General features: G+C 38.9%; 1 protein-coding gene across 1 annotated transcript in view; it reads left to right on the top strand.

Moving 5' to 3' along the window:
* Positions 1-6373, top strand: part of RNF114 (ring finger protein 114) — a 15560-nt gene extending 9187 nt beyond the window's left edge. Inside the window, exons 5-6 of the mRNA XM_069072395.1 lie at positions 669-776; positions 4209-6373. Of these exons, the coding sequence (XP_068928496.1) occupies positions 669-776; positions 4209-4274 (174 nt within the window). The 3' untranslated portion in view covers positions 4275-6373. The remainder of the gene's footprint in view (positions 1-668; positions 777-4208) is intronic.
* The last annotated feature ends 11292 nt before the right edge of the window (positions 6374-17665 follow it).

Genomic DNA, 17665 nt, shown 5'->3' on the forward strand with positions numbered 1-17665 from the left:
GTGTGTGTGTGTGTGTGTGTGTGTGTGTGTGTTAAGTGTCTGAGGCCGGAACCGAACTCAGGACCTCTTGACCCCGGGGCTGGCGCTTTACTCACTTTGCCACCTAGCTGGAACTAGTTTTCTTAAATGTAGCCATATTGGGGGACTGTTCTTTGCTTGCGTTTTCCATTCCCCACCTATGCTCTCTCCCTTTTCTTTGCCTACTCCGATCCTGTCTATATTTTAAAGCCAAACTCTTATCCCTCCTCTGTGAAGCCTTCCAAAACTGTCACAGCATATAGTGTTTTCTTTCTTCTGTGACTTCAGCATATGCTACCTGTATACTCAGCTTCGCAATTTATTATATAGAACCTTAAAACCTCTTGCATTTTTTGTTTTGTGTTGCTACTTAGCAGGCATTTATTAAACACCTTTTTTGTACCAGATGTGTTAGATGTTGGAATAAAAGTGTGTTCATTATGTAGTATGATGTAATGCCTATTTAGATTTTGGAAATTACATTTTGAGAGGCTCATATACTTTAGTACCAGAAAGAACACTAGAATAAGAGTTAAGAAACCTACTTTCTCTGTCTATAAAATGAGTGGTTAAACTAGGTAAATAAGATTATTTCAGACTCTGATGGTCTAGAATTTTAGGATTCTTTTCTTTTTTCCTATGGTTTAAAGGTTTGTCCAATTTGTGCCTCAATGCCCTGGGGAGACCCTAATTACCGGAGCGCTAACTTCATAGATCACATTCAGCGAAGACATCAGTTTTCCTATGATACTTTTGTGGTGAGTGACATTTCTAAGCTACAAACTTTCCTGCAGAATCATCTGTAGTCTTTTGAGGAAAACATTGAAGAAATCTGTTGGGCTTTTTGTATGTTCAGCATCTTTCCCCTAAAATGTTCCATTATTGCCTCTTTTAAGAACTATAGTTTATATAGTACATTATTCCGTGCATTAGATTTTTTTTCTTTCATTCTAGATGATGCAATTTTAAATTCTTGTGAAGGGAGGCTAAGCTCAGGAAGGGATAGCAGGGCCAGAATATGTAATCAATTAACGGGAGAAAGAAAAATTAAATTAAAAAAAATTAATTGCCCCTGGTTTTTCCACAATTGGGTATCCATTGTCTTTTGATATGCAAAGCTTCTATTTATTTTACATCTGAAAGTGAACATTGCTGCCCTGGTCTGGAATAATTTGGTTACCTTTAAGGGTAATTAATTGACTTTGGTCATAAGCCATATTTGTCTTCCCACAGAGCCAAGTTGGGAAATTTTAGGAACTTAACATATTATAAGTAAGGGTCATCAAAAGAATTAAAAAATAACACAGAGGAGTTGGGAGGGGTTTTATTATGTTTCTTAAAAGAAGAAAGGAAAGGGAAAGAAAAGAAAACCTAAAGGAGGAAGGAGAGGTGAGCTAACTTATTGTCTTACACTTAAAAGAATATTATTACAAAAAGGAAGGGAAGGTTGTGGAGGGGACAGGGTATCACTTGAATGTCGCTTGCATCTAAACCTATCAAAGGAGAGTAGAATACACACAAAATATTATGTAGAAATATGTTGAAATTGAGGGGTTGGGGAGAAAGGAGTGAAGTGATGAATATAAGTGGTAGATTCAGGGAGGAATTAGCCATAAGCAAAAAAAACTATATCCTTGGAGGGTGAATTGTAAAGATGGCTTTAAAAAGAAAGAAAGGAATGGTAAGAAACAATGATTTGAGCTATAAGAGGGGGGAAGAGAAGGAAGGGCAAGGGAGTGGCAGAAGAAGATTGTTTCAAACTACGTTATAGTAGCTGAGCACACTCCACTCTTCTTTGTAAAGAAATAGGCATGGGTTAAGGCAAAAAGAAAAAGTCTAAAGTATAGAATGGAGGGAAAGAATACAATTAATGATCACTGTAGTAAATGTAAATGAGGTGAACTCAGCCATAAAATGGGAGAATAGCAGAATGAATTAGAAAGTAGAATTCAGCAATATATTCTTTACAAGAAATACCCTTGAAGCATAAAGATTGACACGTAGGTTTAAGTAACGGAGAAAAATCTGTTACATTTTACCTGAAATCAAGCAGGAATAATAATTATGGTTTCAGACAAGGGAACAGTAAAAATACACCTAATGGAAAAAAAAAACAGCCAAGGAAGCTACATTATGTTAAAAGGCAAAATAGACAATGAATTATATATCAATACTTTAAAATATGTGCACTTAATGGCGTAACATTTAAATACTTAAAATTTAAGTGAATTATAGAGAGAAATGGACATTAAAAACTACAGTATTTGGTGACCTGAGTGTTTCATTATCAGATCTAGACAAATCTAACCCAAAAAAAGGCAAGAAGGAAATTATGGACCTGGATTGAGTTTTTAAAGTGAATTAAATTAAGTTGACTTAAGTTTCATTTTTAGATATGCTAGGTATCTGGTGTGATTAGTAAATAGGAATAAAAAAGAGTAAAAATATTTCTCAGTAGAGCAGCTTTACAAAAATTGTCCATGTTGTACTAGTACATAAAAACCTCACAAACAAAAAGCAGAAATACTAAGCATCCTTAGTGACCACAGTGCAATTCAATAAAGAGGCGCTGAAAAAAACATTAAAAATTAACTGCAGACTGAGCAAATTAATCCTAAGGAATTGATGGGTCAGAGAACAAATCATAGAAATAGTAAATAATTTCATCAAAGATAATGGCAACTAAAAGGTTTTAGATATATTCAGAGGACTCCTTTGGCTCTCTAAACATGCTTATCAACAAAAGGGAACATGTCAATGAATTGGGCATATAACTGAAAAAAAAAACCTAGAGAATAACTTTTTTTTAAAAAACAATCACTGAAATAGAATTTCTGAAAATCAAAGAAAGATGAGCAGAATTGAAAGCAAAAAAAAAATCCATTAAATTAATAAATCCTAGAAGCTTGAAAAATTTATTAAATTTGGCAGCTGGGTGGTACAGTGGATAGGGCAGTTGAGTTTGGAATCAGGAAGACTAATCTTCCAGAATTCAAATCCAACCTCAGACACTTACTTAGCTGTGTGACACCCTGGACAAGTCACTTAACCCTGTTTGCCTCAGTTTCCTCATCTGTAAAATGAATTGGAGAAGGCAGTGGTAACCCTCTTCAATTTCTTTGCCAAGAAAACACCAAGTGGGATCTGACATGACTGAAATGACTTGAGCAACAAAAAATTTTATTTGTAAAAAAAATAGGAAATTAATATATCATGACTTGAAAACTATACTTACATATAAGCCTGATGAATGCAAATTTACCTTAAGTTGTGTCATAGCATTACATGGTAATAATTCAGGTTGTCATGATGGGCTAAGCTCAGGAGAGACAGTGTAGTGAAAAAAACATTGAAATAGGAGTCAAGAAACTTTGATTTGAGCCCAGCTTTTCTGCTTACTAGATGAGTGACTTTAGGTACTTGGTCTTTCCAATTCTCAGTTTCCTAATCTGTAAAATGGAGGTAATTGTACTTTTACCACTTCCCTCATAGAGTTGCTGTGAGGAAAAACACTTTGTGTATATGGTAAAGTATTATAGAACTGTGAATTATTTTTATTTCAGTAATTAATAAAAAAAAATTCCAGGTAGATACCTCTCTTGCCTTAAAGTAGAATGAGCCATGCTAATGTTATTAATTCTGTAAAAGCTGTGCTGTTGGGGGGGGCCAGCACAGCAGGCTAGCACAGCAAGTAAGACCACCGGCCCCAGAGTCAGAATGACCTGGGATCGAATCCAGGTTCTGATACTTAGCACCACATACAGAAATAACTGTCTGTGTAACCTTGAGCAAGTTACTTAACCCCGATTGCTTAAAAAAAAAAAAAGCTGTGCTGTTAGTGCCTTGCTTCTCCAACCTCCATCTCCCACCCTCCTCCCACTTTAATCTGGTATATACTATGTATATGTTGTTTCCTTCTGGAGGATGAAAGTTCCTTGAGGGTAGGAAGTATTTCACTTTTGTCTTTGCCTCCCCAGTGTTTAGCATATGGTAGGCATTTAATAAATACTTGTTCATTGGTTAATACAGCTCTTAAATTTCATTTGCCCTTTTATAAGGGAAATTTGTATAATTTTCATCTTAACTAAGTACAACCATGCCCTTCCTCCCATCCCTCTTTACTGCTACATGATTATCACCTTCTTGTTGCTGAGATTTTATGTTGTATAATACTCTGTTTTTGTCCTCAGGATTATGATGTGGATGAAGATGACATGATGAACCAGGCTTTGCTACGTTCTTTGATAGATAAATGAACTCAAAACTTATGTTTCAAGAGTTCTAAGGTTTACACAAAAGAAGTAAAAGCAGCAGCATCTTTTTTAATGGGCATGATTATAGCAAAGATCATGGTCAGAGCCCTGTTTTTTGGGAGAGGGGGTCCTTGAAACTCTTAGACCCCATCTTGCTCCCTTCTTTTTGGCAGATTTTGTTATATTGCACTTCTAATTTCTGCATCTCTTTTCTGCAGTGATAACTGGTGTATTTTTTCCCTTCACCTCTCCTGCTTTTGTTTCCATCCCTTCCAATATTTACTGGTTACTTCCTATAAGCTAGAGTCACATTCTGAGGCATTTTAGCAGAATTGAGATAGTAGAAAGTCTTAAGTTATTTATTTTCTTGCCCATGGAGCTATGATAGAAGCATTGAGTTTTTGATCTGACTTTGAGCTAGGATAACCTAGTCCTTGGCCCTATCTGCCTAAGGCTAGGATTAATTTTTTTGTAAGGGTTTTTGAAAGTCCTTTTAAGAGTGTTTAAGATATATAGTATTGGGGCAGCTAGGTGTGGTGCAGTGAGTAAAGCACTGGCCCTGGAGTCTGGAGGACCTGAGTTGGGATCTGGCCTCAGACACTTAACAGAAAAAAAAAAACAAACAAAAAAACTAGCCGTGTGACCTTGGGCAAGTTACTTAACCCCAATTGCCCTCCAAAATAGCAAAAAAAAAAAAAAGTGTTGCAAATGATAATTTTTGATTACCTTTCCATACAACTCAAGAACACCTCTAGAATTCCAACTGCGTCATAGTCTTTAAGTTTAGTGCCAGTACGCTAGGGCATTGGATAAAATGTAATGCCTTTTATCTGTAGAAGTAAATGTTTCTAAAATTGAAGAGTAAAATTCTAAATCTATATAAATGGGCAGGACATTTTTCCGCCAGACTACTGTTGTATTTTCAGGTGTACTTGCCTGATATTAACACTGCTTGTTTTCGGGTCTCCTTACATTCTTGACCTAATGGCCCATGTAGTAAAGTGTTAAAAATTTCAGAGTACTTAAGGAAACTGAGGTGGAAAGAGATTTTAAGTTATGATTTATGACAATAGAGTACTTGGGGTTTTTTTTTTCATAAAGTAAATTATATAAACTGAAAAATCTTTGTTTTATTTCTTGAATAATTTCTTTGGGGAATCAGTTTCAACAGAGAAATCCTTGTATAAGATGTCATCTTTAATTCAGTGTAAAATGTAAGAAATCAGAATACCCTCAGACAGACTCTATTATCTGGAGGTAACATAGAAGCAAAGTGTTATCCTCAGGAGAAAAAACAAACAAACCCTAATATTCAGAACATTGTAAATAGAAGTTCTTTGCACAGAATAGAAACGTTGTTTTATTAATCATCTGTATTTCGAGATTCATATTTCTTTTTTATTCCAGGAAACCTGCTTTGGAAACTGTTCAGGGAACTTGAAGTTCAGCATACTTGCTAATATTAATAAGCACAAGGCCAAAGTGCTTTGAGCCTCTTCTGTAAGAGCTGCGCTCTGCTTGCCTCCTAATGAGCAAAAGGAGGGTAGAACCAGATCAGGTTTTGATCAGGTTCTTTAGACTTCATGTCTGCCTGCTGGATTTAATCTAGTCAGTGACTGATATTCCAGGTAACCAGACATGCTTTGGGCCTGTATGCTGCTATCCTACCTTTTCTGATGGGCTTAAGTAGCATCTGTAAAATGCCAGTTGATCCCTGAAAGCCTATGTAATTTCAAGTGCTAGTGGTTTAATTTTATCTTTTTAGGCTTTCTTTGCCATAGTTGGATCCCAGAGTTAAGGACATTACTGTAATATAAGTTCTAGAGAAATTTCACTTTGGCACTACATACAGCAAGCTATAACTCTCTGGAGGTTAGAAAGGAAAAAAAATGTGTCTAAACTTTGGGATTTGAAAGTTTTGACTAGAGCATATTAGACTCACTGGGCAGAGGGATCAACTTGATTCCAGTTTTCTTGTATTGAACTTAAGTGCACTTCATATATTTCTTGTAAGAAGACCTTTCAGAAAATGAGAACTTTATCTTGTTCTGACCTTTAAAAGTAAAAATATAAATAAATTTAATAATTTATTAAATTTTCAACATGCTATTTTGACTTACTGTGTGGGAGTTCTGGGGACAGAAATCTGGGAGGCTGGGCCTTTCTTGACTATCATTCTCCCCTAAGATATCTTAATGCCATTTTCTGCTCAAGCACTTAAAGCTGTTTACTTAACAATCCACTAAGATCCACCTCTGATGCCTCAGGGGTATAGGTGTCCTGAGGTTTTCAGAGGTCATATCAATAAGACATGACCTTTGGTTGGTCCCAGCAGAAAAGCTTTGAACTTGACTCTGGCAACTTTCTTGTCAGTGGACCATCCTAGTAAAGGTCAGAGAAGCTTATCACCAAGAAGTAGGTCTTCCTCCTGTCCATCTACTAATTCATGGAATAACTTAACAGCAGTGAGAGCTTCAGAATTCCAAGTACTGTACTGAAATTACAAAGCTGTCTTTTGAAGAAATAATAACTTACCCCTTCCATATAGCAAACCTATGATGTATATTTGTGGGGAGGGAATAAGCTTTTATCAAGTACCTACTGTGTGCCAGGCGAAGTGTTAAGTACTTTATAAATATCTCATCTTCTTATGTGAGTAATCCTTTCACCACTTTGGAGACTGAGGAACTAACTTTCCACAAATCACACAGCTAAAAGTGGTAAATCTCTACTTGCACTCAGGTCTTGTGACTCCCAAGTCCAGTGTTCTTGGGGCAGCTACAGTGGAGAAAGCGTTGGCATGGGAGTTAAATTTTGCCTCAGACACTTCCTAGTTGTATGACCCTGGGCAAGTGACCTAACCCAGATTACCCACCCCCTCCAAAAAATAATCAGTGCTCTCACTAAATCTAAAGCAGAATATATTGAGTTATTAACCTGGCTCTGTAATATCCAGGAGGTACTGACCTGGTTCTGTTGTGCTCAAGACTTCACTTTGTCATGGCAGGGAGTTTATAGTAAATTAATGGCCAGGCCAGTAAATTAATTGAATTAATGCATTCAAATGTAAATCTGAAAATCCTTGTCGTTTGGTTTGGATTTTTTTTTTAAATTTGTCAGTGAGCTAGACTTCATGGTAGAGAGCTGGAGGAAATCTTGCTAGAAGCTTAATAAGGCAGTATAGTGCAATTTGAGGAGCACTAGGTTCTGTCCAAGACCCGACTATGACTTTGGATAAAGTAATTGGTCTCTCTGGCCATTGGATTTCCCATCTATGAAATGAGATGATTAGATTAGATAAATTCTCTAAGGTTCTGTCCAACTTTGACTCTAGTCTACAGTCTGCATCACAAACTTGCTAGGATTCTTACCTTCCCTTCATCAACCTAATTGGAAATCATATTTTAATAGACACTTGGTGCATCAAATTTTGCTGCTGCTCACCTTCAGTCAGAATGAGACCGTCAAGTGGCTGAAACTTCTCTTAGTCCCAGGATGATCAGAAGTAGACCAAAGGAAATTAGGGGAAATGCTATCCAATGGGATTATATTCCAAAGTAGCCATAATTAACTTGGCTAGTATTTTGAGCTGCTAATAAGAATAGCTGACATCTACGTATGATATATCATATGCTTCTAACAATACCTGAGATAAGTAGTGCAAGTATTTTTGTCTTCACTTTATAGATGAGAAAATAGGCTGAGACAGGTGAAGAGATATGTCCGGGGATCTGATGCCAGATCCAGTACTTTTCCACTGTACTTTGATGTACTTGTTAGGTGCTAAAATTGCAGGATGGCAAAAGCATTTAAGGTTAAGACAAGGCTCCTGGAAACTGGGTTGGAGGAGTTTACTACCCATGTTTCCCTGATAATAAGACACTGTCTTATTATTTTTTTTGGATAGAAAAGCACCAGAGGGCTTATTTTCAGGGGAGGGCTTATTTTAATGAACATTGACAGCAATTTTAATAAACAGGTAAATGTGAACAAAAAAATGTACCTTTATTCAATAAGCAAATCACTGGGGAAGAACAGGATGACACGCTCACTGCTGCAGCTCTGATTGGATGCAGCTCGGAGCGCGGCGTGCGTTTCACGGGGGGGATGGTGCATACAGAGGGTACCGCGTGTAGCGCAGGGGATCACCTTCACTACAGTAGCAATCTCAATAGGGCTTATTTTTGGGGGAGGGCTTATTTTAGAGGAATCTTTTTTTTTTTAAGCAATCGGGGTTAAGTAACTTGCTCAAGGTTACATGGCCAGTTATTTCTGGGTGTGGTGCTGAGTATCTGAGTCCGGATTTGATCCAGGTCATCCCGACACTGGAGCCGGTGCTCTTACTCGCTGAGCCACCTGGCCGCCCCTATTTTAGAGGAATCTTACACAGTAAGGGGAGGGCTTATTTTTGGGATAGGTCTTATTATCGGGGAAACACGGTATGTATTTGCAAAAGCAAATTCTGGAAGCAGTCAAGAACTTGTAGAATTCACTCCAATAACCATTAAGTGCTTAATTCTGGAATAATTACATAAATTGTTCCAAGATAAAAATCCTTGATCTTGCCCTCAGGGAGATTACAATGGGGGGGGGGGTTCTCATACATATGCATAAATGCAATTACTACATAATAATTATAGTTCTGGCTAAGCCATGAGCATAAAACAAATAGTGCTGTAACATTTCAATTGCGCTTGACATTTATGAAGCAGTTTCTTTACATGAACCATTTCTGAGTAGAGAGTGCAAATATTGTTCTGATTGCTACAGATAACTAAAGGCCCCAAGAGGTTAAATAAATGACTTGCCTGTGGTCACATAGTAAAAAAATTTAATACCAGGTCTCTTGACTTGGAAGGCCATTGTTCTTTCCACAACACATTGCTTGAGGCAAATTTGAAGAAATAATAGATCATTTCTGATGAGCTATGGGGAAGGCTCTTCTCTCAGCTGAAGGTTGTTCAAGCCTACTTCTTGAGCAGAATCCTGTCAATGGTATCAAGCCAGTGGTTATCCAGCCCTATTTGAAGGTCTCCAAGTTTTAAGCGGGAAGGGAGAAAGTATTGTGGATTGCACTAACTAGTGAAGGCCGGAAGGCCCTGACCTAGCCTTTGAAGAGTGGGAGGAAAATGAAAGAGCATTTATTAAGTACTTCCTACATGCTATGTTCTGGGAATACAAATAGAAAAAGTGATGCAGTCCCTCTCAAGGAGCTCAGATGCTAATTGGGGGAGATGGATTATAAAAGAGTTCAGCTACAGGGCTAATGGAAGTTCTCAATGGAACCCCAATGGGTTCTGGGACTGTTCTGTGTTGTGGGGGGGGGGGAGAGACAAAGGCAAGAAAGGGAGGGTGCCAATGGTGGCAAAGGCTCTATCCACAGCCTGGGATCTTGAATGGGTTCTAATATTGTCTTTACATTATCCTGCACTGCCAAGGACAGTGTTAAGTGATTTACAAATATTATGTTATTTGATCCCCACAACAGCCTTAGGCAGTAGCTACTGTTAGCTTCATTTTGCAGTTGAGAAAACTGAGGCAGGCAGAGCTTAAGTGATTTCCCTAAGATTATACAACTATTAAGTGTCTAAGGCTGGATTTGAACTCAGGTTTTCTTCTCTCTCAGGCCCAGATAGAAATAGACAATGTTGGAGGAGTTGTAGAAAGACAGACCCCCAAATATGCTATTGGTGAAATTGAAAATTGGTCCAGTCATTCTGGAATTATCCTAAAAAAGAGAAAAATGTCCATACCCAGAGATCATTGCTAGGAGTATACCTCCTGGAGGTAAACAACAGAAAGATCTCATACAACAAAATAGTCATAACACTTTTTTGGTAGCAAAGAAGCAGAAACAAAGTATATTTTCATTGAGGAGTATATAAACACACTGGTGCATTAATATAATATGAAGGATTTAGAGAAGCATGGGAAGACTAATATGAACTATTAAGTAAAATCAACAAAACAGTATGTATAATGACCACAAAAGTGTAAATAGAACAAAAAAAACAAAACTGAATACCATGTAACTATATGACCAAGCTTGGCCCCAACCAAGGTGGGAGGACTGTGGTAGGGAACACTGTCCATACTGTTAGATTGAGTTGATAGGCTAGTTGGCTTTTCTGAACTATTTTTTTTTTTTTTTGCTTTGAGGATTGGCTCAATGGATAGAGTCAGAGAACGGATTTATTTTGGAAATAAAGGTGATGTAAAGCCAAGAGACATTTTTAAAAGTTGGGGAAAAAAATACAGTTAATAAAAATTAAAGCATAATTTACTTCTATAAAATTAAAACTGAATTGACTGTTCAGTGGAGACATGGGAAAGGATGGGTACAGAATATTGCTGTCAAATACTACCTTATTTGTTGGCTTAACTCTTGCTTTGTCACAAGAGAATATTCAGGGGGTGAGGGGATTTATCAGGAAATGATTGTTATCAAAATAAAAGCCTTCTGAAAGACCCCATAAAAATAATAAGAATAGAAAAACCAGAATAATATAATCCAAGTTGTTTGATACATTTCCTCTGTATTCACAATTCTCACTCTTCTTCCTCACTGGATTTGACTTCAGAATTTTGTGACAGAGAGCTTTCAGTTGCAGCTGAGCTACCTTCCCCTACAGGATTTTAGTTCATAATGCCTGACCTATCCTTTTTGCTAAACTTTTAAAAATCTGTTGTGTTGAAGTCTAATAGGGTGGTTGTCATAGCATGTCATAGCGTGCCATGCTTACCTCTCCTCTATCCCAAGTTCCAAGATAAGGCAGTTAATGTTCTTCCCAAGGTTCCAGTTATTTCTGCCAGAGCAACCGGTTTTCCTTGTTGATGTGAATCATATCCAGATGAGCAGTTTCTCTTATTGCTATCTCCACCTTTTGAAGGATAAAATTCACATGACTTTCTTAGCTGCTCTGAAAAAGCAGCATGATAATAGCCTGGATAATTGAAACTCTTCTTACGATTGTACCAGGCCTCTGTGTCAGGCTTGTTACCTGTTTCCCGAATTCCTTTTTCTTTAGATGAACTGTACTCTTATGTGGATGACAGTAATCTCCCCATTGATCTCACATGGGTAGATCTTGTTGTTCAGTTGTGCCTAACTCTTTGTGACCCCATTTGGGGTTTTCTTGGCATAGATACTGGAGTGATTTGCCTTTTCCTTCTCCAGCTCATTTTACAGATGAAACTGAGGCAAACAAAGCTAAGTGACTTGCCCAGGGTCACACACAGCTAATGTGTCTGAGGCTGGATTGGAGGTCAGTTCTTCCTGACTCCAGACCTGGTACTCTATCCAATGTGCCACCTAGTTGCTGTGAAGCGAAGAAGTAAATTTGACTTTATAGGTATCATTGAGGCTTGTTGGACTCTTGACTTCAATATGGCTTTGGAAGGGTATACCTTATCCAAATGGAACAGGGTAGGGAAAGGGGAAGTTGGTAAAGATCTTAACATACAATAAATGTTGAATTGAGGTAGATTCAATCTCATAGAATGCTTATGCTACTACCACCATATTGAAGTCAAGGTCCTGTTCCAACAAGCCTCAATGATGCCTATGAAATCTAATTTGCTTCTTTGTTTTGGGATCCTTATTTCAGTTCCCTTTAGCCCATACTTTGTGCATTTGTGTATAGACATCTATAATGTTAATGAGATATAAGCTCTTCCCCACCCATTAATAGACCTATATGCCCAGCTCTGATACATCATGAATCACATAGAGCCCATTGGGGGAGGAACTTGCTTAAAGAGAAGCTTGCTCAGGGAGGCTTGCTTGTAGGAAGACTTTCATACCTTTTGGTACTAACCTAACTAGGCCCTGAGTCACCAGGGTTGTGATGCCTTTTGGCTCTGAGAAGTGTATATATACTCTGAGTTGGTATTTTGTGTTGGAGTTTTGCTTATGAGAAGGATCTTGTGATTCCCTGGTTGAGATTCTGAGTGGCTGTATGTTCAGAGCTCTCTGCTCAGATGTAAAGGCTCTCTTGATGGAAGGGATATATGTAAAATATATAGTTGATTCAGATACAGTCCTGTCTCTTGGTCTTTATTTCTCTGAAATTCAGGGTGCTGACTTTTCCCCTGAACTAGTGAATAGAATTTTAAAAAGATTGTTGACATCTTAAATAGCTATCTTTCCTAGTAAAGCAGATCTAAGAACCTGTGCTAGCAGCCATCCTGAGTGTCTTCCTATATTTTGGTACTCTGCTTTCTAACTTGGAACGTGAATGGAGGCGCTTTTCTCTTTGTTTTTCCCTCCTGTTTCTAACCACCAGAGGGACTGCATGAGTGAGACAAGAAACCCTCAAGCAATGCTGCTCTGGATCTCCAGCTCAGACCAAGGGATGTATGCAAAGTCATCATTTCCTCCCTTTTTGGGTTAGATTGGTCTCCTAAGTAACCAGGATGGTTGCTCTCCCCTTATAGCTTAACTTCTTGGTTTGTGGTTTTGTTTTTTGTTTTCCCCTGACTCAAGTATATACAAATGAAAAAGGAAATTGAGTCAAGGGCTTAGAATTTAGACCCATGCAGTTTTTAGAGCTCTAAAAATAGCAAGAACAGCACATTCTCTCTATCTTTAGCTCCACCCCCACTGCCCCAACCTGTTCTGGAGGGGAAAATAGTCTTCCCCTTTGAAAAGAACGGAATTCTTTCTCTCTCTGTCCCTGTCTGTGAGTCAGCAACCAATGCAAACAGCTTAGGTTTGATGGCCATCGACTTTAAAAATATCCATCAGTTTAATATCAGGAATGTAAAATTAATTAGGCAAATAGAAACTCCCAGTGCTGGCTGAAGCAGTCAGGAACACACAAGGGGGGGGAAAGGAAGTAATTGTACTGACCAACAAATAGAGGGGAAAAAAACTCCAAATATCCTAGCTTTTCCCTAGAGGGAGAAATGGAGAAGTAAAAGGGTCAGGACCATCTTGTCCTCCTGGTTCAAGCCTGGTCAGCAAGTGTAATGAGAATGTAAATTTTAAAGATCTTCCCTGCCCCTAGGCTAAAATGCACGTGGAGCCTGGGGTGGGAGGCTTGTTTTTCAATAGATACTTTTTGATTGGCCAGTGGGTCCAAAAGGTTGTTACATTCTCTGAGCCAGGAGAAGGCTATATAAGCCCTGATGTGTAGCTTTGTTTTGGGATTCACTTGGAGAAGTGTTCTGTGACTTGATCTGAATTCTGGGAAGCCATTGTTGAGAGTCCCCCGGCTTTGAAAAACCCAGATGCTGATTTGGTATGGATGTAATGGTTGGACAGTTTGGAAATCTGTCTACTTGATCTGTTAATGTCTTGGTAATTCTGCCTGTATACTTTGAAGTTCGGGGTGCCGACTTTTCCCCTGAACAAGGTAAACGATATATGTCTGACTGATTAAAGTAAGCTTGTTAACCCATTTTGAGTTGCTTTCCTTTATCAAAGCAGATCCAAGAACCTGTGGTGGCGGCAAACCCTGAGGACACTTGGGGTGCTTGCTGCTACAGCAAGTAAGGTCCCAATTTGTCCTGGGCTCATGATCCAATTGCCTACACCCTCTGCTCCTGTCCATCATTCTGCTCTAATGACCCTTTTTGACCCTTCAAAGTGATTTGACACCTTCAAGGTGATTCCTCAGTTGCCTGAGACCTTCTTCCTCTTCCCAGAAGTCCATCCACGGGCAGGGAAAGGCCACAAGAACCTTTGGCATGTTGAATAATCTGTCCTACCATAAACAGTTCCTGTACTATTTTCCATAACAATATGATGGGCACAGCAAAGGCAGGTTCCATGCTTTGATTTAAAGTCTGTTTGATTAGATTTGCAAGACTCAAGACAAATACTGAGTGTTCACAAGGTCTTAGTGCAGTTTTAAGTTTTGTACATTCTTACTTGCCCTTGTTGGATACACTCCATCATGTTTAAAAGTGTTTCATTTGTATATTTTGAGCTATGGTCCAGAAATCTAAATTTGATCCTAAGACACTATTTTCTTTTTTTATTAGTATTTTTTTTTCCAGTTACATATAAAGACAATTTTTGACATTGATTTTTAAAATTTTGGATTCCAAATTTTCTTTCTTCCTCCCGATGGGGTGCTTGGATGCCTGTGCTTGAACCCCAGTTTGTAAAATCACATCTCTCCCTAGTCCCAAATCTCCCTAGCCCCAGAGCATTATTTCTGCCGGCTTCTCCCATGCCAGTACTTTGCCTAGCAACCATTGATGATCAAGCCCCAGCCAAATGCTAATCTCCCCTTGGTACAATAACAAGCTGCACCTATGAATCCTTTACTAGATTATCTATAAGTAACTCCCCAGCTCATTATATACATCCTGAATCCCTATGAATTATGTATCCATATGAATTATGTATGTCTTAGGATTGGGACATATGTATGCTTCCAACATCCATCTTGTCAAACATGACATTGATGGGTGACAGCTTGGTCTGCCTTGTCCACTAGCAGACTTAGGGAAGTTTCAAGCCTAAAACCACACCTCCATGCAGCCCCACTTTGGGCTATTTCCCAGTGAATTCTGGGCAATATGCCTGCTTGGTAGATACTAAAAGTGCATGTTCCTTTAAAAACTGACCACTACTTAACTCTTCCCTAATTCTGCCCTGACTCACCTAGTTAGCATAATTGGCAGAGGTTATACTATAGAATATCCTATATAAACTTTAATTGTACCCCTTTAAGGTTGCAGGTTCCCTAAGAACACTTGCCCTCTGTAAAGCATAGCAATAAATCTTTGCCACCTTGACTCAAAGAATGCTTGAGTCCGGGAATTCGTTCCAGACTACTTTCCAGGGACTCTGCTTATTGGGGTTCTTGGACTTCCTGAACTCCCCGACCCCTGCGTCACTACATTCCCTCCCCCCAGCCCTAAGATGGGAAACATTTTGATATAGGTTATATGTGAAGACACTATTTTCTTAACTAGCTGTCCATTCCTCAAATCTCCTTTTGTTTTCTGGATTGGCAGTAGTAATGAAAACATCACCTCTGCCACCAAAGCCTTTAATTTTTCCCTAAGATTTTGTATTCCTTGCCAATGTTTTCTAAATCCCTTTTGACAATATCATTTATTCCTACTGTTAATGACTGTGCATGACAATCCTGTGATTTCCATAAGTCTTTGGGTCTCCATCCTGGATTTTGGATCCCCAAAATACAGCCAACCTCTCTGTTATTAATGTTTATGGGACAAATCACTGCCTCACTGTCCCTCACAGTGGTGGGGAACCTGTGGCCTCAAGGTCCTCAAGTGTGGCCCTTTGACAGAATTCAAACTTCACAAAACAAATCCCCTTAATTAAAGGATTTGTTGTGTGAAGTTTGGATTCAGTCAAAGAGCAGCACTTGAGGACCTAGTGGGCAACCTGTGGCCTTCCTCACCCCTGCCTCAGGAGGAAATAAGCAGCCATTACAGAATATCTTTTCTTCCTCTGACCCATATTGTATAGTCTTCCTAATGTACCTGTGGATACATATCTCCTTCCTTGGAGCACAAATAGCTAAGTCTGCCTCCACCTGTCTGATGACTTTGTACAGCCCTGCCTCATTTAAATCCAATTCACTTGCAAGTCAAGACCTTACCCTTCCAGAAGTCAAGAACAAAGGACAAATATCTGTTGCTTAGCCCTAAGTGTTCAGTGGCCCTCTTTTTCTCTTTCCTCATCTGTGCTACTATGTTTTTTTCTGTCCTCCAGGCTCCTGACCTAGGCTAGATTTCCCCTCGGCAGCTTTAGATCTTTCTCTTTATTTAAAATGCAAAACAAAACCAAAAACCCCAACACTTCATTTCCTACTGATAACCCACAGGAGTGAAGAGATGCTACTCCTGGAGCTCCTTTGCCTTTTCTTCTTAGAAGGACTCCAACTTGTTCTTTGAGCATTGACATCAATCACTTGATGGTGACAGAAATACAAATATTTTGCAGGTCATTTCAAAATTTTTCCTAATTTTTTGCTAAAGTCACTTACTATCTATGTAGACTTGGATAAATCACTTATACTCTCTGGGTCTCAGTTTTCTCATTTGTAAAATAAAAGGGTCAGACTAGATGACCTCTAAGACTCTTTTTTTTTTTTAAAGCAATCAGGGGTAAGTAACTTGCTCAAGGTTACATGGCCAGTTATTTCTGGGTGGGTGCTAAGCATCTGAGCCCAGATTTGATCCCCAGGTCATCCCAACACTGGAGCCGGTGCTCTTACTTGCTGAGCCACCTGGCTGCCCCTCTCTAAAACTCTTTTCAACTGGAAACATAAGATTCCATTATTCCAAGGGCCCTGGAGAACTGCCATGTCAACCTGCTTCTGAAGGTTTTCAACTGTGGAGTTGTTACTGTCTTAACCTTGTTAGCCCCTTCTTATTTCATTAGTGCCTTGCTAGCCAAGCACATTTTCCCCCTTGTTTTGATAATTTCTTATCTTCTCTTTCCAATGTGTTTCAGCTTCTCTACTTTGTTTTATCAACCTCCTCTCCTATTTCCTTCTCCTTGGGTTCTTCTGCTACTTGTTTTTCTCTAATCTCTTCTTATTGAATCTTTTTTTCTTCTTCAGCTTCTACTTAAGTTCATCCCAATTTCATTCCTCTCCAATCAATCTCTACCCTTCTTCCCAATTCCAAAATGCTTCTCTCCTCCTCCTCCTCCTCCTCCTCCTGTCCTCCTTCTCCTTCCTCTTCCCCTTCTCCTACCCCTTCCCCTTCCCTTTCTCTTTCTCCTTCTCCTTCTCCTCCTCCTCCTCTCAGGTCCTCCTGACTCCAGGGCTGGTTCTGTATCCACTGTGACACCTAACTGTCTCCATATCTTCTTCATAGCTCCTTTTCCTCCTTTAGCAAATTCTTCTCTTTCAACTCCAGTCCTTTTGCTTCTCCTTGCATGTAATATTATCCTACCAAAACCAAAAGTTATTCCCTCCATCTCTATTCTGAGTGTCTAGTCTGAGAGATTTTGGAATAGTTTGTTGTTATATTATTTTTAACAGAGAACATCATGAAAACTGTAGTTGAACATGGCAAGGAGATAGCTTTCCACTTTATCCTCCTGAGTGCTGCTCTAATATGACCACTTTTTCCTAAAAGTAAGGTAAATTATGTTTGTTTACTCAAAAGGCAGATTGCCATTAGCAAATAAAAGTGAGGAGATATAAGGGAGATTAGAAGCCTGAAGTAAATAGTCAAAAGCAAGCTTATTTCATCTTTTGAGGGCTGATCAGAAGAGGTAGATAAAGTGCTAGGCCTGGAGTCAGGAAGTCTTTATCTTCCTGAATTCAAATCTGTCCTCAGATACTGGGCAAGTCATTTAACCCTGTTTGCCTCAGTTTCCTCATCTATAAAATGAGCTGGGGAAGGAAATGGCAAACCACTCTAGTGTCTTTGCCAAGGAAACCCCACAACAACAA

Source organism: Petaurus breviceps, unplaced genomic scaffold (assembly GCF_028583685.1).
Source record: "Petaurus breviceps papuanus isolate PSGF00001 unplaced genomic scaffold, PetGlider_PUasm1.0 90847, whole genome shotgun sequence".
Taxonomy (NCBI): domain Eukaryota; kingdom Metazoa; phylum Chordata; class Mammalia; order Diprotodontia; family Petauridae; genus Petaurus; species Petaurus breviceps.